Genomic DNA, 25083 nt, shown 5'->3' on the forward strand with positions numbered 1-25083 from the left:
GCCTTGTTTGGATGTAGTCGTATTTACCTCAATCCACATGGGTTGAGGTGGATTGGAGTGAAACTTGAACTAAATTCCACCCCAATCCACAACAACACACATGGATTAAAGTGAAAACGACAACATCCAAACAAGGCCTTAGTGTAGGAAGGAGTCCCCCAAGTTTGTTTAAAGTTAATTACTCTTAGTTGAGTCGTCGTCGCATGTTCAATTTCTATCTGGGAAACCATATGTCCAAAGTTACCAACTCCGAAAGTTTGTTTGAATTATTAGTACTTGTATAAAAGCATCTCCAAGAGTTTTCAAAACTTTTTTTCGAAAGGCGGCAAAAAGCTTTTGCCGGATTTTTATTAGACGAGTAAGAAAAACAAAACAAAAGAGTATACAAATTACATACAAACAGCCCGTAGGCTCCATTCCACGAACCCCACCATAAAACTACCATAAGAAATCTTTTTTTTTGTTTTGGCGACAGTATGCATATTTAGATGTTTTTTCACATGTTCAGTAAAAAAAGGCACTCTATTCGTTTGTTTGTCTACTCTATACAAGTGTTTTCGGGTGGTGGGTGGGGGGGGGGGGGATAACACTCTGTGTTTGTCTACATGGGGGGGCAGAACATACTCTGTTTATTCATTGTTCATCTGTTTGTCTATACTAGTGTTTTCGGGTGGGGGGCAGATAGATCACTCTCTATTTATTCATCGTTCAATGTTCATCTTCCTCATTGCCCTTGCAGCCGTCCACCGCCCTGCTGCGACCATGGTCTAGCATGGTCACGGTGGCCTCCTTCCCTTTCCAGATTACCGACTTTCGCGATGAGCTCTAGCCCAGCGATTAGGAGGAGGGTGCATAGGAAGCGGCACAAGCCGACGACAAGGTCCATATTGAAGGAGCATAGGGCCACTGTACTTGACCAAATAGACCATACCCGGTTGGGCCAGTACTAGCACAGCCCCACCCAAGGCCATCGAGGCCGTGCCTGGCACGGCCTGATGGTAGTGCCGTACTTGATCATAATAGTGCCGGCTTAATTAGGCATGCTATAGTTAAGTTGTCGTACCACATAGTGCCATGCCTAGCCATGTCATATTTGTGTCATGCTTGACCGTGCGCATGCCAGTGCCGTGCCGTGTGGTCCGTTTGGCCACGTGTATAAGGGCCACAAGGGAATCACTGGAGTCATCAGCCGTGGGTGGCAATAATGGATGTCGCCGGTGCTAAACACTCGATAGGACATGGGGAAGAAGATATGAGAATTGGTTTGTCTTAGAGCAACAACAATTTGTTTAGACCACCTAGTCCATATAGCTGGGCTCCGGGCTCCACGTACAACAATGGACAATAGTTATAGCATATCTCACAATATTCAGCCTACAGCAAGAAATAAACTATACCTATCAACAGCTTCAAGAATTATTAAAGAATAAGAGAACAGAGAAATGAAAGAATAGTTTAATGCTTACAGCCTAGCCATAATGCTATGGGTGACTATTATTGATAGCAAATATGCCCGTGTTTAATAGAAAAAGGGTAAAAAGATTATATATCTATTTATTTTTTACCTTTTTATAAATTTTAATGGCTATAATTTATTTTATGTTGCTTATAACATCCACAATCGCTTTTGTTTTTCTTACCGAGTTTCACTTTTATTTTTCGGGATCTAAACACAAAACACCTGTCCTATTTTTTCACGTTGGTTTTTCGTGCAAATAGTTGTGCTACTGTATCCATCTTGGTTCTCTGTATTTTTTTTCTTTCCTCTATTTTTTTTTGCATGTAATAAGAAGTCTAATAGTTTGGATTTGACTTTCAAGCAAAATAAAATATGAAAGGAAAATATGTATTCGAGAATCATATATTTTTTTCAAGAGTAATTACTTTCAAAATTCACTTACCATCGTGGATGTATTTTTTCTATTATTTTAGCAGTTCCTTCTTGGAAGATATGCTTCTCCCGATGATGTTTTCTCTGTTGATGTATTTTATATTGGAGTCGAAGAATCAATTTGGTCGTGTAGACCCTGAATGAATACATGTTTGAGTTTTTTGTTTTGCCTACTCCAACAGTTTTGTAAATTTTATTTGTCAAATGTTGTTATCTGTCAACTCTCAAAACGATATGGAGGAAGAAACAAAAAAGTATCTCCAAGTGTTTAGCAATTTTGACTTTGCAAAAAAAATTTTTATAGACCCGCGCACTAGCCTACATCGCGCGCGCGGCCTTCTCTCCACACGGGCCTTGTTTAGTTCGCAAAATTTTTCAAAATTCCCCGTCACATCGAATCTTGCGACACATGCATGAAGCATTAAATATAGATAAAAATAAAAACCAATTACACAGTTTATCTGTAAATCGCGAGACGAATCTTTTGATCCTAGTTAGTCTATGATTGGACAATATTTGTCACAAACAAACAAAAGTGCTACAGTAGCGAAATCCAAAATTTTTCGCCAACTGAACCAGGCTAGATCACGACCAAAGGGCAAGCGAGTGGTGCTGCACCGGCGCTCTCTACATCACGAGCGCATAAAATATTTTCCACATGGTATAAATGTGCAGAGCATCTCCAACAGTTTGCTAAATGATTTGTCATTCCATAAATTTTGACAAATTAATGGTAAAAACTTTCTCCAACAGTTTGCTAAAAATTTCCACTTGTCATCTTCGAATGCCGCGCGCGTATTTCTACACGCGCGTACATCCACCTCCCGCGTCGTCTCTCTTCCTTCCCGCTCGCTGTGCGAAATTTTCCTGGACTATTGTCAGTGTGGTACAGAGCTGCTGCTGTGCTGCTGCTGTGTTGTCGTGCTGTGGTACAGAGAGCTGCTGCTGCTGTGTTGTCGTGCTATAGGACAGAGAGCGGCTGCTGCTGTCTTGTCGTGCTGTGGTACAGCTGCCGTCTGTTCCTTGGCTCTACAAGGTTCTGTCCCTTGGCTCTTTGAGGACCAAGTCCGTCTGTTCCGAGTCCAAAGGTGCAGTACAGTCGTCCGTGCACGCACCAGCAGTTTCCTTTCCACTTGGTTGATTATTTTGTGCACACTTGTTACTTCCAGCCAAAATCTAAAAACTTTTCAAAATTTTCCGGGGTAGTTGAAGTGTGGGACTTTTTTTAATTTGGCAAGCCCAAATAGCAAACTATTGGAGATGGTCATTTTTTTCACTTGCCAAAACTTTTAGCAAGTTGTCAAAACTCAAAATATGGCAAACAACTTTTAGCAAACTGTTGGAGATGCTGATGGGATCCACATGTCAAGGTATGTTCACAAAAAAATATGCGCTGCATCAGTAAACAAAAAAAATGTTTACTGATGGTAAACATGTCAAGGCATGAACAAAGACGCACGAAAACAAAGAAGTGGAGAGAGTACTAACCTCTTTATTTTTATCGAGGAACGGTGGCAGTCGCTGGCTGTGGATGGCCCATCAGTAAGGCCTCGTTCGTTTGGGGTGGATTGAGGACAGGAATCAATCTAGCTGAGCACTGCTAGTAATAAAAAGACTTGTTATTCCAGCTGGAACTATTCCAGCCACCAATTCCTATGTAAACGAACGGGCCCTAAAGGGATTTTGCTGCGACAGATCCGGCCGGGGCATTATGGGTGTGTTTGATTCGAGGAATTATCGTTTCATCTCAGATAAGGTGGTTTATCATCACTCTATTCTTTAAATTTGGTAAAATGACCATATTCATCGTAGTAGTACTAATTACTAGCTTGTGAAGAATGAGTTGACGATGCATCAATTTATTCTATTCCTTAAACCAAACCCCAAAAAAAAGTGACGAATTATGGATTATCTCATTCATCAAACCAGGAGATTGACTAGTTTTTTCAAACATGGTTACAACACGTAAACTCAAAATTGCGACCTCAGATTCAAGTAAGAGCAAGCGCAATATTTTGGTCTATATAGTTGACCAGAAATGATGTAATATTTGACAAAAAAAATATTTTACTCTTATTTACAGGTTATTTTCAGGGTGATTCAGTGGACATGCATGGTTCTAGTCCACACTTCAAAAAGAGGCCGACCAACCAAATTTAAAAAATACACCGAGCGATAGAGATTGTAGCAATATTTTGGTCTATATGAATGGTTGCTTTCTAATAGGCTTAGAGCTTAATTTATTTATACAGTCTTCCATAAATTTGAGGCATTTTTTTATGAGAGTTTCTACATCAGTTGGTGGCTGAAATGATGTAATAATGGGTTAAGTGCAAAAGTCTTACAGAGGCTAGAATAAAAATTTCTTTATCAAAAATATTTCATCAAATCAAACACAATATATTTTTGTACAAGTGTTAGAAAGAAAGCACCACGTGGCTAGCTGTAACAGCGCTTCGTTCGTCGTGGCACTTCAGAGTTCAGCTATCAGCAAATGCATTCGGAATGGCCCAAGACGACGCAATGACGTTGTCGGCCCATGGAAAATACGCTGGGGGCCCAAATGGATGCAGGTACGCGGGCCTCGCACGAATGGCGCCACAATCTTAAATGGGCTGTGGTTTTTGGATAAGAGCGAGGGAAACCGGATTGGGCTTGTGGTACAGGTCAGCCACTGGTTGGTCAGGGGCAGAGCGTACGCCGTACATTATTTTTAATACCAAATTTTTATAAATTATTGTTTTTATTTACCCATATCTGTACCTTTTTTCTCCCTTTGCATGTCTATGACACCTCCTTCTGCATTTAATTGACACTTTAGTTTAAGTTCTAGTAACTTTTTTAATTACACAAGTACAGACGCAGACGCTTCATATACACTCCTATAAACATACGTACGTAAACTCTATAGCATTTTTGAAATACTATATCGGAACATTTTGAGATTGACGAAGTCACCGTTCTAGCCAATGCCTTGTGACGTACGAATCAATATTTTTGACTTTCAATTTTTTTTATCTATAATTGATAATATAACCATTAATACATGTTTTCAAAATTCAAACACCTTGAGAAGTTGGGAAGATTAGTACAAACATAGATAGCGATACCTTATTGTTTTACATTGCATGGAAAGGTACAAACTAGGGATTACTTTGCAATGATCTCTCATGATGGAAAACATGTGTACTCCCTCTGATCCTAAATAACTCAGTTTCTACCTTCTGGGTTGAGTAAAGTCAAAGTTTTAAAGCTCGATCAAATTTCAAGAAAAGGGCATCGATATTTTTTACACTAGATTAAATATTATTAGATAAATTTAAACTATATTTTCATAATGTGTTCCTTTCGTGTCACAAATATTCATATATTTCTCATGAATTCAGTCAAACTTAAGAAAGGTTTGATTTAACATAAATTCAAGAATCGATTTACTCATGAACAGTGGGATAAATTTATATATTATAAAATAAAACTTTTATGAGTTTATTTGAAGCCATTTTCATAATGTTAGAGGTGGTTAATATAGACAAAAAGATATGAGTGGTATTGAAAAGCAAAACCCCACTATCTATTTATCTCACCATGCAAACTATCCAACTAGCTCATGCAATTGTAATATTCATGTCAGCAAGTCACCTATTTTTATGAACATGCAAGCTGTCAAACTAGACAATACATATTCTAACATATTTATATTTCTTCTTTATATCCGCAGCAATGCGCGAGAAATCCTCCTAATTTTCTATATGAGAGAGGTCAGAGTAATTCAAAGGTCAAATTAGGGGGTTACTTTATTTATTTTTCATAAGAACAGTGGGGTAATTTTTAAAATAATATAGATCCAATGTATATTGTTGATGCTTTTTTTAGATTACGATCAATTAATAATAATTATCATATCCAGATTGTCTTCCACTGCACAAGGCGCCTTGCGCCACACATGCTCATCTGCATTTGCCAAAGTGCTGCTTAATAATCTTAGGCCGTGTTTAGTTGCAGCGGGTAATTTTAACTTCCGTCACATCGAATATTTGGACACATACATAGAATGCTAAATATAAACTATTTATAAAACTAAAAACACAGCTACAGACACTACAGGAAACCCGAACTTTGCCGAGTGCCAAAACATGAGCACTCGGTAAAGCACGGACTCGACAAAGAGCCTCTTTGCCGAGTGCCAGACCCTCAGCAAACCTTAGCACTCGGCAAAGGCTGACGGTACTACACGAAAATGTTAGTACTTGTTAAACTTTAACACTTCCAATCAAACACCCCCTTAGCTGGCCATTGTTAATTATCTCCGTTGCCAGCTAAGACACACTGCCTTCCATTTGCATGCATCATTCATCATCAAAGCATTTGTACTCCTGCGTAGTTTGTCAGTAAATAATTGTTATTTTCACTTCTCGTAAAATAATTTTGATTGAATATATAAAAATACTAATACCTTTGGTACAAAATTAATGTTATTAGATAGATCGTTGAATTTATTTTTACAATAAATTTATTTAGAGATATAAATATTGCACGTATTTTTATATAAATATAGTAAAAATTATTCCATACTTCTACTCATATAATCATGTTTTTCTTCTAATTTAGACGTTACATTAAAAATATAATATTAAATTATTTTCGTTTTACAAATAAAATTAATGTCTAAATATTATTAGATTTTAGAGGGACCGTCACGACGAGTTCGATGTGAGCCCTCAAAATTCTAACACTAACACCAGCACTGCACAAACATATCACGTGTCGCACGTGCCGCATGCACAGTATACTTTACAATGATATGGTTCAATGGATCAGACACCACCATACTCTCCAGTACCAGCCGGTACGGTGGGCCATGCAATGAACAAGGAGCCAAAGGACGTGCAACTGTACAAGGAGCCAAAGGACTGCACGCATGATTCATGAAGCACTAGAAAACAAGTGGAGCATGATTTCAGAATATTTTTTTTTGATCAATCATACCAGTGATGCCCTTAATATTCTCTATAATTTTTTTAACATATCGTATTAGTTTTGTTCTAAGTTAAACTTTTATATCTTTAACCATCAGTATCAGAAAATTTATATATAGATTCATGTCATAAGATTTGTGTTTTAGATTTACTATGAGAAATATTTTCATAATTTATAATTCATATGTTATAAAATAATAAGAACTTTTGAAATGAATGGTCAAAGATACTAATATTGGACTTCGGACAAATCTAACGTGACATGTAAATAAAGAATAGAACGAGTACACACCAACTATTGAAAGATAAGAGTAGTCCCAGAAACTAGGTGTTTTTTATGGTCAAATTAACTAGAGTACCAACTAAATATAATGGCAATGTGGTATTAATTAGAATTAAAGAAGATAGAGAAGAAAATGGTTTCTTATATAAGAACAAGAACCAGGAAGAATGGTGATTGAACAAAAGATTGTTCTCAAGAGACCATCCATTAAGAATATGACTTCTTTTTTTTTTTGAATTCTTTGTGTAGTACCTTAAGACCTGCTGAGTGTTGAATCTGCCTCATAGTTTCTGGGTTTAGTGCCGTCCAAAATTAAATGTTCCACACAAATACGCTCTATCCTCCTTCGATCCAATGGTGAAGGCAGGTTACTTCAAAATGCAGTTCGAACAAATCATCCGCCTTTTATTTGCACGTGCACGTACTCCCTCCGTTTCAATTTCTACGTTGTTTTCTCTTTTTTAAATACACAGTTTTTATTATAAATCTAGACATATCATATATTTAGGTGCACAACAAAAGCTATGTTCATAAAAAGGCCAAAAAGACCTATAGTTTAGGACGGTGGGTGGTACTACTATTTATCAGATTCTCAAAATGCAATTCCAACGGACAAAAATCTTTTTGGCAGGGGACCCGCTCGGCATTATTTTGACTACATGCCCCGCGTATGTATTCAGAAGCTACACGTGAAGATCCATATATTTACATATCTGTCGACTAGTAGTATCATATAATAGCACTGTTGTCGTTGTTGATCACAGGATTGCAATCCAGAAATGACGATGATGCTTCCATCACATGGATTATTAGACTAGCTAACAATTAATAATCACCCTCGCATCTGCAAGAAATGATTATTTTGATCATAGACAAACAAATGATATAACTCACATGTTTATTGGTCCGTACAAATGTTGTTGAATTAAAATAAAAATAAGTAATGATAAATAGTACATGACCACTCTTCAATCCTGTCCATCCTTGTGCTGAATTTGTTGGCAAGCGCCATGCATGCTGTAATTGAGGATTGAGAGCTATACTAGTAGGAGTTGAGATTGCTCTTGCGTAGCTTGCGCTCGTCAGAGAGTTGCTTGGCGAAGTGAGCTAGCGCCTCTGCATTTGTGCCCTCACCGGAACAGGATTCGTACACCCCAGTGTCGATGTTCACTCTCGCCACTGGCTTCTTCAGCAGCTCCTGGCCGATCCCAATCAGAGACTCCATGTTCTCCTTGGTCGCGATGTCCACTGACGATGCATCGCCTGTCAAACTATCATCCTACATACATTCGTCCATATATAGCGTCGATCATCGTCAATTTTACATATATATCAAGAACAAGTTATAATGCTTTAGTCTATCCTACAAATGTATCATCATACCTGAATCCGAAGGTAGTTCTTCTCACAGTGCAGGGCCTGAAAGAGCACGGATGCATGGATGTCAACCATGTCGGAACTGGCATGTGAGAAGATGTCGATGATCGGCGTGAATCCACCGTGGTAGAGCCACTGAATCAGCCCCCATTTCGCGCACTGCTCAGCGGTGTACTTCTCCGCCTGCTTGGCCGACCCCGTCCCGACGGAGATGACGAGGTAGTTGGTGTACTCCGTCGGCCTGCCGACGACGTTGAAGTCCGGGTTCCGACGGTGCACCTCCTTGGTGAGCATGGACATGGCGACCATGGTGGGGTTGTTGGCGGCGACGCCGCCGTCGACGAGGTGGTACTCCCGGGACCTGCCGCCGGTGGCCTCCGTCTTGAAGAAGTGCGCCGGGAAGTAGGTGGGCGCCGCCGACGTGCTGATGCAGATGTCGGAGAGGTGCGCGTTCTTGAGGGCGTCGGTCTTGGCCTCGTACGTGGAGAAGATGATGGGCTGCAGGTACTTGACGTCGAACGCCGGCACGATGATGTTGGTGACCGTGTCCGCCACCTTGACGTCGTGCGTCAGGCTCTTGATCTTGTCGTGCAGGAACACGCCGTCGTACTTGGGACCCCTCATCGTGCCGATCAGGTTCGCCACCGGCGTCAGCCAACCCGCCCTGAAACAGGAGCGTCGTCGTCAGACTGTCAGAGACGTACAACGTCGGAAGCGATGGCGAACAATGTGAAAATTGGCTTATCTTTGTTAGTATACTTTCTCTGTGGGAAGATTTTGGGGCCGTTCTCGAGGTAGAAGGTGGTGAGGTCCTTGGCGGCGAACAGCGGCCGGTTGTTGTCGTCGGGCGCCGCCAGCATGGACGTGAGCAGGGCGCCGGTGCTCGTCCCGGCGATCACGTCGAAGTAGTCGGCGATGCGTGCGTCTGGGCCGTCCAGCTCCTGGAGCTTGGCCTCGAGGTATGCGATGATGGTCGCCGGGATAAGGCCGCGGATGCCGCCGCCGTCGATGCTCAGAATCGTGATGAGCTTCCCCTTCGACGGCGGTGGCTGCGGCACGGTGGCGCAGTTGGCCGTGCTTTTGCTAATGCTCCCCATGTGCCTGAAGCTGGATTGCTGGATACGAGATCGATCAAGTAGCTAAACTAGAAGAGAATCTAAGGATAGATTGCTCCTCGCTTCTGTTAGTGTATCTGTGTTTCTTGGACGACGATCTTGTGCTCTGGATCTGCAGGGTCTGGCAAGCTATTTATATATATCCCTACTAAGATGGTCAGGACACTTGAGTGCCGCAAATGACAAGTTTTTGGTGTGCTTGCAGCTTCACGTTTTTGCTGAGCTTGCAGCTTCACATTTTTTTTATTAATGTCTCTCTTTCCAGTATACGCCAGTAGCAGTGATAGAGACTTTCTCGTTTCTCCCTTTCCTCACGTGCTTTTCATGGCTTATTAAGTTTCCTGCGTACTGGTACTGGCCGTGTGACCTTGCAACAGGTTGATAAGGATGAAAGGAAAATATCACAGGATATATGATTGCTTTTGATGTGCATGATGATCACCGGTACTAATGTAACTAGGCTCTCACACGTACGCTTCTAGAGTTCTATTGTGTCAATTGTAGAGGTCCATTGCAGACTTTGACTTGCTTATCTGTACGACTTTATCTCTGATTTTTAACATTTAGTTCATGCTATGTACTCACTCTTCACATTCTCCTTTATGTCACTATCTTTCTCCATAAAATCCGAGTCGATTAGGGGATGGCATATGATTCATAGTGCTATAGTTTCATTACACTATTTCCAAGAGCGAGAGGTAGGTGATGAAATGAAAAAACAAACTCCATGGTTCATAAGTTTGTTTCATAGTTTCATACATCTGAATATTTAAACGATGCATCCAAAGTTCTAATAATGGGATTTCATAAGAGTTTTATGGGCATTAGATAAGCTACCAACTTAGTAATTATAGTAACATGACACAATACACTACAGGAAAACTAGGCTTTGCCGACTGCTAAAATACTTTGCCACCTGCCAAAGTCAGGGCAGTCGGCAAACATTCTAAATGTTATAGGACAAAATGAGTTTAATGAAGAGAGATAATCGAAATGTTATAGGACAAAATGAGTTTAATGAGGATTAAACTATTTTATAGTGTTTCCAACACGTGAGTCTTAGAAACTGGGATATAAAATTAAATCCTCACTCATTCTAGCCTTGAAATGCTCCCAATGTAGTTTCACTCAGTTACAATGAGTGGGAATGGAAATAGAACAGTTCCGATGGAGTTTTATTCAGTTTCCTATGCGTTGTAATAGTGTGCACAGGTTTCATCTCGATGGAACTCACCTGCTCCCTATGTCCTCGTAATTTTTATGCCGACGAAACTTGGTTCAAACAACTATGCTCAATGCTTTGTTTTATTAATTCTAGTGTTTCATATATAGATGTTTAATTTTATGACTCATCTAGAGTTGAAAACCGAGTTTCAATCCTATATTCCCCTCTTCTATAGAACATTGTTACATCATTAAAATATGCTTATGTGATAATCTATTAAATATGGATGAAAACTCAAACAAAACTCTCATTGAGACTGAGACTATTCATGACGGTCCATGTACATACCCGGACATCACCCATTAGTTATCTTCCAACGCCGCGCCACCCATGCTCATTTGCATTTGCCAACGTGCTTAATAATCTCTTAACTGAGCCTTGCTGGTCATGTGTGCATTATTTCCGTCGCTTGCTAACCCCTGACTAAGCTAAGGCGATGTACTAGGCTATGTACATGTGCATATACATATGTAGTATACGTATAATAAGCGCACTCGCTTCACGCAAGTGCATGTGCATATACTACATATGTACTTACTTCATCCCAAATTATAAGTTATTCTAAGAATTTTAAAGAGTCAAAAGCATCTCTATTTTGGCAAAATTTATATAATAAGATAATAATATTTATGACACTAAGTATTATTAGATTCTTTCATCAATTATATTTTAATAATATATCTATTTGATGTCATAAATATATCTTTATACTTCTCTTTATAATTTAGTCAAATTTAAGATACTTTGACTCTACAAGATTCTTCAAATTAGGCCTTAGTTCACCCTAAAAACTATTTTTTTTAAAGATTCTCCATCACATCGAATCTTGCGGCACATGCATAGAGCATTAAATATAAATAAAAACAAAAACTAATTGTATAGTTTATCTGTAAATCATGAGATATTTTTTTTAATCTAATTAGTTTATGATTAGACAATAATTATCAAATAAAAATAAAAGTGCTACAATATCTAAAATCGAAAAGTTTTCAAAATGGAGACCTTAGTTATAATTTAAAATGGAGAGAGGAGTAGAGTACATGGTCGCACGTGCTGGACGTACGGATACTTTATACGATGGTTCCAGAGAGACACCAACCGGAATATATCTACGGCGGACCAGACCACGCAAGGAACAAGTAGAGTACGCAACAAATTAAAGGACCCACGGCGGTGGTTAATATGCTACTTGGCAGCCAGCAGGCAGGCAGGCAGGCAGCCCATGGAGGATTATTGCAGACGACGCACGCGTGAAGCACGATGGAAATCTGTGCAGTGCACCGAGCTAGCAAGAACAGTCGTACCACATGCACGTGTCGCACGGTCTTGTTTAGTTCTAAATTCTCCGTCACATCGAATTTTCGTATGCATGTATGGAGTATTAAATATAGATAAAAATAAAAATTAATTGTAGAGTTTGTCTGTAATTTACGAGACGAATCTTTTGAGTCTAGTTACTCCGTAATTGAACAATAATTGTCACATATAAACGAAAATACTATAGTAGACACAGCCACAAATTTTCGCGAACTGAAGCCCAGCTGCATCGCTTTGAGTAGCAGTACGTACGTAGCTGTGTGTTTATTTATTAGTACGAAAAACTGTAACGAGCTATCTAGACCTTGTTTAGTTCACCTCAAAAACCAAAAAGTTTTCAAAATTCACCGTCACATTGAATCTTGAGGCACATACATGAAGCACTAGACAAAAACTAATTACACAAGTATCGAAATCCGAAATCTTTTCGGAACTAAACAAGGCCCTACGTACCTAAAGATAATTGTTGAATTCGAATGCCGAAATATCATATTTTGTATCAAATTTTAGTTCGCGCGGCGATATATAGTACAGGTAAGTTTGGCACGCATCCACATCCAGGCCTTGTTTAGTTCCGAAAAGATTTCAGATTTTGGTACTGTAGCATTTTCGTTTTTATTTGACAAATATTATTCAATCATGGACTAACTAGGCTTAAAAGATTCATCTCGTGATTTACGGTCAAACTGTGTGATTAGTTTTTGTTTTCGTCTATATTTAATGTTTCATGCATGTGCCGTAAGATTTAATGTGACAGGGAATTTTAAAAAAATTTTAGATTTTGGGGTGAACTAAACAAGGCCCCAAGTGAAGAGAGCTAGCTAACTGCTCATACTAGGCACATGATTCACGCATGTACGAAACACATGTGCTGCACGCCATGGAGTCGTCGTCAAAAGGACAGCAGGGACGACCTCGACCTGTACGTCCGGCCGGTCCTCCGGCGACAATAATGGTGCGTCGTCTGGGAACTCATTGTTGATTCAAACACTAACTTATAATTCATAGTGTTAGTGGTAGCTTCGACTTTTACATTTGAGAGCCTCGTAACGCTTCAAACCAATGCAATAAAAATCAGAGCTAGAAAGAGACACAAGCTTCACAACACTTGACCACGATTCCTGTCTATCATGTAACTGAGTTTTTTAGTCCTATTGAGGCGATGTAGCTCTGCTGTTCTTTTTGCAAAATAAATAAATAAAATAAAATAAAGGATGTAGCTCTGCTGCTTGCTTCCTATTTTCAGCCCCAACCTACGGACCACAGGCTTTCAACGACTGTAAATCATCGCCTGTTATAATTAGGTCGACTACTTTTTATGCACCTGTAAATTAGCATCAAAGGTAGGTGAAACCCAAATGCTTGCTTTACAAAAGCAAAGATAGAATTAATTATTTTTCAACCGGTGAATGGGAAAGTGGGAGGTTGAGAGAGATCTAGTAATTCCACATTTCCACACCAAGTTTAATCGAGTGGAATGGTTCATCGTCTTCTCACCTATATTTTTTTTCTTTTGTGGAATAAAATAGGTAGATTCTCACCGCCACGTCCCTCACAAGCTAACAATTACGTACTACTAGCAAAGATGAATGGTCCAGGATGCATGTAGGTGTAATTAAATACATGCAGTAGCTAGCTAGTATGCAGCCTTGTGGATGTGAAGTTAACAAATAGAGAAAAGGTGCTGAGTTGATATTCATGGATCTCGCTTGAATCCTCTAATGATAAGTCACTACCAGTATTCAAATTTACCATGCTAAAAACTGCCAAGAAAAATATCTAAACTGCCATGGAAACCCTTGTCCATAGACCGTTAAGCAAATTCCATCCATATGATAGAGGATAAGGAAAATTATTTTTCTTGGCAGTTTTGGCAGTAAAGGATGATTATTTTGGAGGTTGGTTCTCAAGGAAACTAGGACTACACCTAATTTGGCAAAGTGACAAGAAAATGTTTCAACTGCCTAGTAAATTATTTTCTTTGAGGGCCAAGAACCTCTAAGGCTTCGTTTGGGAAACCTAGGATCGACAGGTATTAGCAGTGGATCCCGACCTCCCACGGAAGCCAACCCACGTCGGGGTTTCACACACGTGGATGCATGAAACTGCATTTGGATGACGCAAAGTTGGAGAAAAACCCGCTTGATCCATGCCGATCCAAGGGAGAAAAAATTATCCTCACCCGACGCCAGGAAATCGCATTGCTTCGTTCTGGCGACTTGCGAGTCGTGAGCCTCGCGACCTACGACTCCGCCGCCGCTCCCGATTCGCCGCCAGGTCTGCCGACGAGGGCACCGCCACCGCTCACTCTTGAGGGTGGGATTGGGTGGAAGGAGGGGATCAACCCAATCCCCTCTTGGACGGTAACTCACGTGGAGTACTCCCCCTTTGTGCCAAACGAAGCCTAAGGAAATATTCCTAATCGGCAAAGAAATTGGTCTCCTTGATGTCTAGGAAGAGAAAAAACAATCATTGAAAGCCCTTTTCATGCCCTACTGATAATCAAACTTGGGACTCGAGGCTTCAACTGAAGCACACTTACCACTAGACCTAATAGCAACTTGTGATTAAGTGAAATATTTTTTTTGTATTCACTTTATTAAATCTGGTAATAAATATGTAAAAGATCCTAAATGGTTTTAAATGCTAATAGTTTGAACAAAATTTTTTTGATCTTGTCGAAAACTATAACTTTGGTTTAGGTTTTATCTTTATCAGAGGTCATTTGAATAATTCAAAATTTTTATATTTCAAAGACGTCAGAACTTTCTTGGCGGTTTCCAATTACACACAACAAAATATGAATTACCTTTGATGGTTTCCAATGACACTAAAAAAAATTTGAATATCATTGTGGTTTCAAGCAACACCCAAGAAAGTGGGATGTTACCTTGGCAGTTTGTAACAACACTCAAGAAAACATGGAATTCGGTTGACGTTTTTTACTAGCACTCAAAGAAATGAGCAATTACCTTGACATTTGGTTTAGCACTGAACAATGCATATGCATTTTATTGGAGGTCTATGTAACTAGCCAAGGAAACTACACTTTTATTTATGGTTTTATTTTGGCACTCAAGAAAATTCTTGTCCCTTAAGGCAAGTTAGGATTCTCATTGTGAGGGTTTTTTTGGGATGAGGAGAGGATCTAATTAACAGTAAACGTGTGAACAAAACAAAGACAGAACTTGCACCAACATTTTACACAGTACTATACATCCAAACAGATCTCGCGTGATTCTTGCTTTATGTAGTTTATTTAGCCACCATTCATATTCACATGCATGACCCACGTCAAACAGGCTCCCCACTCTTTATTTTGCACATATACTCCCTACGTCCACGAAAGGAACCGTGAGTCAAACCGGCTCAAATTTGATTGAATTTATAGAAAATAATATTAGTATTTATGTTAATAAATAAATTTATTATAAAAGTATATTCTATATCTAATTAAATAGTATTTATTTGTCCTGTGAATGTTAATACCTTTTCGTATAGTTTTAGTCCAAAGTTGAACTTTTTTGACTCCTCCAATCACGTTTTACAGATCCGGGAGTAGTACCAACAAGACTGTTCCCAGAAAAAGTAGCTGATGAGAAAGCCAGAAGATGCGGCCGTACCACTAGTTTTATCATCCACGTGATCCACAGCGTCCATATATACACTCAATATATAACAATGATGACACGGTATATATTTGTCTGCTTCACACAGAGCTACAAAATCATTTATGTAAAGTTTCGATTTGATTGCAAACTTTGGCATATCCTTGACTTGACTGATGGACATCGTGTACGTCCATGCATGCATGACGATGACAATCGATCGGTCGGAGCTGTAGGCTGCGTGGTGATGCAGTGTATTTGGGCCCAATTCTCAAAAAATTTATGTTTTAAATTACTGACAAACTTAGTTATAATTTTTATCTATATTTAATGTTATATGTATGTGTCGTAAGATTTGATGTGACGAAAAATCTAATTTTTTTATATTTTTTTTAAACTAATTAAACAAGGCCTTGATGCACGGAGCGAAGCAAGGATAAGTACAAGAGAAGAAGAAGATGATGATAACTATAGTTATATTAAATAAAATAGTAAGCCGCCTTCATTATCTGCAGCAGCGGTTCGGACGTCCCAGTCATCTTTTGAAGATATATTAGCATGATGCCACATGCCTGGATAGTGACAAGTATACATGTACCCGGCTTGTTCCCACATTTTCCATACAGTTCAGTACTATTCTACAGAGCGAGCCTATCTGTAAATCAATTGTAACGCCGTTGGACAAAATACGTTTGGTGGCGCTCCCATACCGCGCTCTAGAGCAAATTTCACCTCGCTTCCAACCAAACGGGAATATCTCCGCCGGCTCTGTACTGGAGCCGTAGGTGATGAGAAACACACTGTCACACAGGAGGCGAGTGCACGTGAGAGCTGAAAAAAAACGTAGTTTTGACTACGTCTCCTTAGGTGTGGCACGGGCTCGTGGACGTGGATGTCTTTCACGTCTACGAGCCCGATCGAGTCATCATTAATAAGGACGATAGAAGAGCCTGTGGCGATGGTGTCAGCATAGTTTGCATTGGCTAGGTTGAGGCACGGCTAAAGTCTATCTATTTTGTGGCTTTGAGCGGACTAGCGTGCGTGGCTCTCCTCCATGGCTCCAGGTTTGGTCATAGAGGACGCGAGAAAATATGGAAGATTGCAAGCGACATAAGAAAGACGCAAAGGAGCTGAGGAGTCTACGGAGTGCGGTGGACGGAGAGAAGGATGCGTGTAGTGGATGAAGATATGGTTGAACCGTTGATGAAAAAAAATAAGAAAATAAAAGGAAGAAAAAAGAGAAAAATTGAAGGGTTACAGACCCTTTAGCGTTTTCAACAAACCGGAGAGGCTATTTTAAGCTGTACCAAACGAGGTATAGAAAAGCCACCTGGTTTGCGGTTGTCATGGTTACAACGCAGTGGATATGATATTCACAAGATTCCCTTTCCAGCTATCATGAGAATTTAGCTTATTAAGCTTGGTGCAACGTCAAAAACCATGGCATGTAGCGACGGAACTACTGCTTTGCAAATATATAAAAAAAACCCCGTTGCTTACAAAAGGCACGTGAAGCTAGCTGGTCTAGCTAGCAGCAGGGCAATTTATCTTTCAAGGATGTAGGCTTTCCAAACTTTGGTTGTACTCCCTCCGTCCATAAAAGAATCAATTCCTAGAATCCGTGCCAGTCAAACTTTTTAAAGTTTGACTAACTTTATAGAAAAGAGTAACAACATCTATAATATAAAATGCACATTATATGAAAATATATTCTATGATGAATCTAATAATACTAATTTGATACTACAAATCTTAGCATTTTTTTCTAGAAATTTGGTCAAAGTTTAAAAAGTTTGACTTAGGACAACTCTAGAAATTGACTCTTTCGTGGACGGATGGAGTATATATTAGGTTACAGTTGGTCTTAAACTAGAGACAAAACCTAGACCGCTAGAGAAGACAAGGAGACAGGTTACCTCTAAAAGATAAGTAAACACAATTAAATAACATGAATGGAATTGGATCACATTGATAACAGGGCATAACAGTAATTATTTCTTTATAGGTAGCTATTCTGCTAAACTAGTTCATCAACGTTTGCTCCTATATAGTCTAGAATCTTTGCATATATACAGAGTTAGGACCCACTATTAATTAAAATTCAATATGTCATCTCTTTTTGTTCATTTTCTAACACAACTACAAGATAGATAGTCTATAATCTTTGTCCTTTTATTGTCAGCTGTAGTTCCCAAATGTATAGTTGTATTCGTTTTTTTTCTTTTTGCATAGCACCTCCATGTATCCTGACTATGTATTTAGTTCAAACCATGGCTTAACATATATCTATTGTAGCAGCACCATTCGTAGAAAAAAAAAGGCTATTCCTCTCTCTCCTTGCAAGTTAAACATGGAGCCAAGGGAAGCCTTGATTTGTGGAATACCGTAGCGTGAAGCAAGAGCTTGACCTATGACCTAACGTGGCCTTAATTCTTAGGCCGTACGTGAACTTCACAATAGAAAAACCGTAAACTAACTGTATAACCTTGAGGCAATTCTATCATTTAACCTTTGCTTATCTAGGGAAAAAAAAAGCAAAGGCTACACAAATTAGTCACAAAAAAATCTTAAAGTGTAGTCAGTAAAAGCAAGTTAAAGTGGACAAACTAGGAAACAAGAACTGGTCTGTTTGGCAAGGCTTCTCCTAAGAGCCTTCTGAGCTAGAGCCGTTTTGGAGAAGCCATAATATATGACTTCGCCAAAATGACTCTGGTTTCTCTGTTTTTTACTTAAAAACGGCTTTTTCACAAAAACGTTTCGCAAAGCTCCTCTGGAGGAGCCAGAGGCGGAGCCGAAGAGAAGTCCTGCCAAACAACTCCTTAGTTGGTAATATGACACTAGCTAGAACAATGAAGTTCAGTAAGGTCCTTGTGTTTCTGTCCTCACGCTCTTATCAGTCGTCCCTTTCAAGTCACCTTCAAGCTGATTAGCATATTCATGCATCTTGCCCCCAAAACAATAACTATTCATGCATCACCTCAGGGTCGTGTATGCGACAAAAAATGGTGAGCTGGAATTCAATTTAATACCAGAACCGTGCAACATGCAGAGCCAATCATGACTATCTGCAACGGTGTAGCCTCACGAGTCAGCACAAATGTTCACTGTTTATACTAGATAAAAAAAAAATTGACAGTAGCAATTTCTCAACTAGTGCCATTTGACATGTGCGCGCGGATTATGTGCTTGTTCTTAGACAGCAATTAACCTTGTTTTGGTGACACCTAGCTTTATGGAAGATCACAATATATCTACACAAGCAAATGTAGGGCGAAAGGTAGAATTTTCATTAATAATCAGACATATATACTAGCGAGCTGTTCACCTCATTAAGAATATATATATATATATATATATATATATATATATATATATATATATAGTTTCTCTCATCTATATATCTCTAGATTTAAGGTGTATATGACCGAACGAAATGTATATAGACAAAGTATATGATCATACTAAACCATCTAGAGTGATATATATGTTAAGTATGCATGCATACATAGAGTATATGGTTATACTTATTGATATAGTAGTGACATTTTAGTAATATATTTAAAATATATTTTTTTTAAAAAAAATTTCGCGTGGTAAGATCTAGAGTATCTTAATATGAGTATATAAACATACTCAAACCGATAAACAAGTATGAATACATACACAATGTAGTTTATTGAAGATGAGAGTAACTACACATACGTGTAGAAAGGATATATATATATACACACCCTAGGTGTAGAATATTATTCTACACCGCAAGTCAAAACTGAGTAGAAAAAATACTGAGCAATGCTGGAGAACCTTCAGTATCATCCCGTCCAACACCCAGGACCATGATATACTGAACAATATTAAAATATGAATACTGAACGATACTGAATTTTGCTCAGTATAACAGTTCGGTGTAGAATAGCACTTGTCTATATATATATATATATATATATATATATATATATATATATATATATATATATATATATATATATATATATATATAGACACTCTGTTTGCTAGTCCAGGCTGTTGTAGTAAGTGGCAAGATTGTTAATAGTACAGTCAACTTTTAGATCAAAGACCCAACCCAGCTTTGTTAGAAAGGCTAAATGAACCTCCGATCCTGAACCAGGGTTTATACTAGGTTACAAGTGCAGAAAAATAAACTTCGCTACACTAACAGAACTGGCGCCAAATAAACCACTAACATCAACAGTTCAAGGGAGACTTCAACCAAAACAGAAACTAACACAAAAACAACCCCAACTACGCTCCACAAAAAGATCATTCACAATACTACATCTCTTATAGTTACATATAACTATGTGAGAGACATATCTATAACTTGTAACTTGTGAGAGATATATACATAGTTACATATAACTAATGTGAGAGATGTAATTTAGTTTCTCGAGATTTTCAGGTATCCACGTCTTGATCATCAACATAATCGCCTTGTGTGTGACCAAAAAGAAGGGGAAGCCATGAACTTGTTGAAGACCGCATCATTCCTGGACTCCGATAATGTCCATACTTTGCTCCTGTACACACAAAAAAAGTTACATTTCTCAACTCACCTATGATTACACCTCAACAAATAGTACATCTAGGCATGTGGGGGGTATGGGCCACCCCAGCATTATATACATCGGGAAAACGTCGGGTACAAAGCTATGGGACACTATATGGAATATTAAAATATAGATAAAAAATAACTAATTTAATAGATTGCAAGTAATATCTTATTGTATCGAATGTTTGTACACATGTATAAAACATTAAATATAGATAAAAAATAATTAATTTAACAGATTGCAAGTACTTTTTGATATGAATCTTTTAAGCCTAATTAGTCTATGATTAAACACTAATTACTACAGTAACATATGTGGTAATGATAGATTAATTAGCCTTAATAAATTTATCTCACAGTTTACTGATGGATTCTATAATTTGTTTTTTATTAGTGTCCGAACACCTTATACGACACCACCATATAACATCCGATATAACACAAAAAAAACTTTACAACTTGGAAGTAAACAAGTCCTAAGTCCCCCTCAATATGTGTTGTTAACAAGTCAGCTTCTAGATGTACGAGTACGTTAGCAGTGTCCCACATATTGCTTATCGTTGTGTATCTTGAAACATTATTATTTGTACGCTCTCGATCTGTGTTGTTAATAGTACAACTAACCTGTAAATAGTTAGAGAAAACCCTCTCGATCTGTGTTGTTTAATACTCACTCCATCTTATAAAAAGTGTCATTCTTCTAAGAAGTTAAATATTTTTTAACTTTGACTAAATATATATTGAAATAAAAAATTAATACATAATTAGTATTATATCGTTGAATATATTTTTATAATAAACTTATTTAGAGATATAAATATTTCTAATATTTTTTACAAACTCTACAAACTTAAAAAAGTTTGACCGACAAGAGTCTCATAGCGGCTCTTTTTATGGAACAGAGTAGTACATTAGATTCTCGATTCATTAGTATATTAGCACTATCCTAGATATTGGTTATCTTTTTTAATCTTGAAACATTATTATTTGCAAACTCAATTAAGCGACAAGCTGCGATAGTGGGAGCACATGACCCATCTTCCACCTCGCGCGGGCTTTTCCCCTTGCCCACAAGCGTGCTCCTGATGCCCTTGCTCGCGCCCGTAGCCCGTTGCCCACTCACCCACGCCCGACCGCGCCCTAGCCTTCTTCCCCAACTCCAGCTACGGTTCCGGTGGCTAGCTAGGGTTCTAGCGAGTGGCGCCTCTCTTTCTTCAACAATTTCGGCAGGCATAGAAGGGGCCGACTGAGGAAAGTAGACCCTCTAGGTGGTCAAGAAGAAGGCTGGGCAGTTCGGGGCCCTAGCGGTGTTGGAGGTGATCAAGTCAAGGAGGGGCGAGGGCGTCTCGGTGTCGTTGGGGAGCATGGCAAGGGCGGAGTTCTAATGAAAAGGGGGAGGGGAAGAAGGTGGCCACATCGGGTGCTAGGGTTTGTTGGAGAACCTGCACGCTAGGGCCGCGAACCCTAGCACCTGCGGTGGCGGGGGTTGGGGGGGGGGGGGTTGAGGGTGACGATGGTGGAGCACAATGGGGTGGAAGGCAGAGATGATGAGTGTGGGGTGGGAGGTGGGTCGCGCAGTTCCCGAACGTGTGTTATCTTCGTCTATTGTTATTTGTACCCAGAAATATTAACCGTGAGCTGGCATTTCTTATGCAGAAGCGAGAACGGAAACCTAACAAAGGTTTTGTCCATGCTGCATGCCTGCTACTTTGATTACATGAAACTCTTGGGCGAAACTTTGACAATTAAATTACTACTGGTGATGACCATCGTCCACATCGGAAGCAATCATATTCTGTAACACTTTCTTCTCATCCTTATCAACCCTATTCCAACTTTCCAAGGTCACACGGCCAGTAGGAACTTGAAGCCACGGAACATGGGAAAAGCATGTCAGGAAAGTGAGAAAGCCCTATCACAGCTGACGGCTTATGACTTAGAAACAGAGAAATTAACAAGTGGTACGCTTTAAAAACGTGAAGCACAGCAAACTGAGCCAAAACTAGTAGTAGTCATTTTCACCGTTCATACTCTGTTATGACCATCTTATCGGAATATAAATAGCTTGCCAGAGAGCCTGCGAATCCAAGAAACACAAACGCACACACACCTACAGAAGCGAGGAGCACTCCTTCCTCGGATTCTCTTCTAGTCCTCCATAGCCACTTCATAGCGATCTATCTCTCTTATCCAGTTAAGTTTCAGACACATGGCGAGCAACAACGGCACGGCCAACTGCACCACCGTGCCGCAGCCGCCGCCATCGACCGGGAAGCTCATCACGATTCTCAGCATCGATGGCGGCGGCATCCGCGGCCTCATCCCGGCGACCATCATCGCACACCTCGAGGCCAAGCTGCAGGAGCTGGACGGCCCAGATGCTCGGATTGCCGACTACTTCGACGTGATCGCCGGGACGAGCACCGGCGCCCTGCTCACGTCGATGCTGGCGGCGCCCGACGACAACAACCGGCCGCTGTTCTCCGCCAAGGACCTCACCACCTTCTACCTCGAGAACGGCCCCAAAATTTTCCCACAGAAAAAGTATAGAAACACCGTTCTCATCTGTTCATCCACCTGTTCTTCCTTCCTTTGGTGGATGTCACTTTCGTCCATGCATCTGTTCCTCGTGTCCCTTACAACAAGTCGCATGGCATCTAGTATCCACCAACTCTTCCTACCTAACGGGACAGCCGAATTTACACTGTAGCCCTGTTCACTCTAGCGCACTTTCATTTATATTTTATAAATATTGTCCAATCATAAACTAACTAGATTTAAAATTTTGTCTCGCAAATTATAGGAAACTGTATAATTAATTTTTGTTTTCATCTATATTTAATGCTAATGCATGTGCCGCAAGATTCGATATGACAGAGAATCTTAAATTTTTTTGGTTACTTTTTGAGACCTAAACAAGGTCTGTGTGGTGATTTATGGTGGACTGGTGGTGCACTGCAGGGCCGGGTTTCTGACGCCGGTGAGGAACCTGCTGGGCTTGGTTCGGGGTCCCAAGTACGACGGCGTGTTCCTGCACGACAAGATCAAGAGCCTCACCCACGACGTCAAGGTGGCGGACACGGTCACCAACATCATCGTGCCGGCGTTCGACGTCAAGTACCTGCAGCCCATCATCTTCTCCACGTACGAGGCCAAGGCCGACACGCTCAAGAACGCGCACCTCTCCGACATCTGCATCAGCACGTCGGCGGCGCCCACCTATTTCCCCGCGCACTTCTTCAAGACGGAGGCCACCGACGGCAGGTCCCGGGAGTTCCACCTCGTCGACGGCGGCGTCGCGGCCAACAACCCCACCATGGTCGCCATGTCCATGCTCACCAAGGAGGTGCTCCGCCGCAACCCCGACTTCAACGCCGGCAGGCCCACCGAGTACACCAACTACCTCATCATCTCTGTTGGGACTGGGTCGGCCAAGCAGGCCGAGAAGTACACCGCGCCGCAGTGCGCGAAATGGGGACTGATTCAGTGGCTCTACAACGGTGGATTCACTCCGATCATCGACATCTTCTCCCATGCCAGTTCTGACATGGTTGACATCCATGCGGCCGTGCTCTTTGAGGCCCTGCACTGTGAGAAGAACTACCTTCGGATTCAGGTAGATTAAATTTGTAGGATAGAATAAAGCATTATAACTTGTTCTTGATATATGTAAAATTGACGATGATCGATGCTATATATGGACGGATGGATGTAGGATGATACTTTGACTGGGGACACATCGTCAGTGGACATCGCGACCAAGGAGAACATGGAGTCTCTGATCGGGATCGGCCAGGAGCTGCTCAAGAAGCCAGTGGCGAGAGTGAACATCGACACTGGGGTGTACGAGTCCTGTTCCGGTGAGGGCACAAATGCAGAGGCGCTAGCGCACTTCGCCAAGAAACTCTCTGACGAGCGCAAGCTACGCAAGAGCAATCTCTGACTCCCACTCGCTATCTCTCAGCTACAGCATGGCTGGCGCTTGCCAGCAAATTCAGCCAAGGGATCGGCAGATTGCATTGATGGGTGGTCATGTACCTAGACTAGCTAGCAATGTGCCTCAGATAGATGCATGGTATTGGTAGCTAGTCATTAATCAAGCAACATACATGTATATGCACCAATAAAGATGTAAGTTCAATCATTTGTTTGTCTACGATCTCAAAAGAATCATCTCGTTTTGATGCGCGGTTGTTTAGTCTAATAATTCTGCGTGATGCAAGCACCGTCATTTCTGGATATATCGCAATCTTATCGATGATGACAGCAATGATATGATACTAGTTAATAGACATACAGATAAGAATCTTCACATGTTGGCACATACAATCAAATTGGTGACGAATTTCTTGGCAAAAAAAAATTGAAGGTTGGATTGGCACATGCAAAGGGCGGATGATCAGTTGTACGAACCGTATTCTGAGACAACCTGGCTTCATCATTGGAGGAGGTTGGAGCGTCCACATCTTTTGTCGTCACCCAGTTTGAGATCAAGACTGTTTTTATGTTGGAAATGTTGGTGTAATCTACATTTGTGTGGAGTATATAATTTTGTGCTGAGCGCATATTGCAGCAGTGAGTCGGTACTCAGTTTATCTTGCAAATAACTGGTATGTATTAAGGGAAAATAAGGGACTAGGGACTTGCCCCAGAATGGGTGATCCAAAGAAAAAGGTGATTATGGTCTTGTTTTCGCTATAATCATAAGAAAATTCATCTTT

The 25083-nt window shown here is 40.2% G+C and overlaps 2 protein-coding genes across 2 annotated transcripts; one reads left to right on the forward strand and one right to left on the reverse strand.

Moving 5' to 3' along the window:
• LOC8066731 (patatin-like protein 1) lies at positions 7970 to 9763 on the reverse strand. Its single transcript, XM_002451073.2, has 3 exons — positions 9287 to 9763; positions 8534 to 9191; positions 7970 to 8429 (listed from the first exon to the last, which is right to left on the reverse strand). The coding sequence occupies exons 1-3, from the start codon at positions 9622 to 9624 to the stop codon at positions 8193 to 8195; spliced, it is 1233 nt and encodes a 410-aa protein (XP_002451118.1). The 5' UTR covers positions 9625 to 9763; the 3' UTR covers positions 7970 to 8192.
• LOC8077678 (patatin-like protein 1) lies at positions 22435 to 24546 on the forward strand. Its single transcript, XM_002449807.2, has 3 exons — positions 22435 to 22906; positions 23324 to 23978; positions 24078 to 24546. The coding sequence occupies exons 1-3, from the start codon at positions 22572 to 22574 to the stop codon at positions 24303 to 24305; spliced, it is 1218 nt and encodes a 405-aa protein (XP_002449852.1). The 5' UTR covers positions 22435 to 22571; the 3' UTR covers positions 24306 to 24546.

Source organism: Sorghum bicolor, chromosome 5 (assembly GCF_000003195.3).
Source record: "Sorghum bicolor cultivar BTx623 chromosome 5, Sorghum_bicolor_NCBIv3, whole genome shotgun sequence".
NCBI lineage: Eukaryota > Viridiplantae > Streptophyta > Magnoliopsida > Poales > Poaceae > Sorghum > Sorghum bicolor.

Excerpts from the sequence above, each read along its gene's own strand:
- LOC8066731 (XM_002451073.2), bottom strand. The coding sequence starts at position 9,624 with ATGGGGAGCATTAGCAAAAGCACGGCCAACTGCGCCACCGTGCCGCAG. Across the intron at positions 9,192-9,286 it reads AAAATCTTCCCACAGAGAAA|GGCGGGTTGGCTGACGCCGG; the intron begins GTATACTAACAA and ends CTCCTGTTTCAG. Across the intron at positions 8,430-8,533 it reads AGAACTACCTTCGGATTCAG|GATGATAGTTTGACAGGCGA; the intron begins GTATGATGATAC and ends GAATGTATGTAG.
- LOC8077678 (XM_002449807.2), top strand. The coding sequence starts at position 22,572 with ATGGCGAGCAACAACGGCACGGCCAACTGCACCACCGTGCCGCAGCCG. Across the intron at positions 22,907-23,323 it reads AAAATTTTCCCACAGAAAAA|GGCCGGGTTTCTGACGCCGG; the intron begins GTATAGAAACAC and ends GGTGCACTGCAG. Across the intron at positions 23,979-24,077 it reads AGAACTACCTTCGGATTCAG|GATGATACTTTGACTGGGGA; the intron begins GTAGATTAAATT and ends GGATGGATGTAG.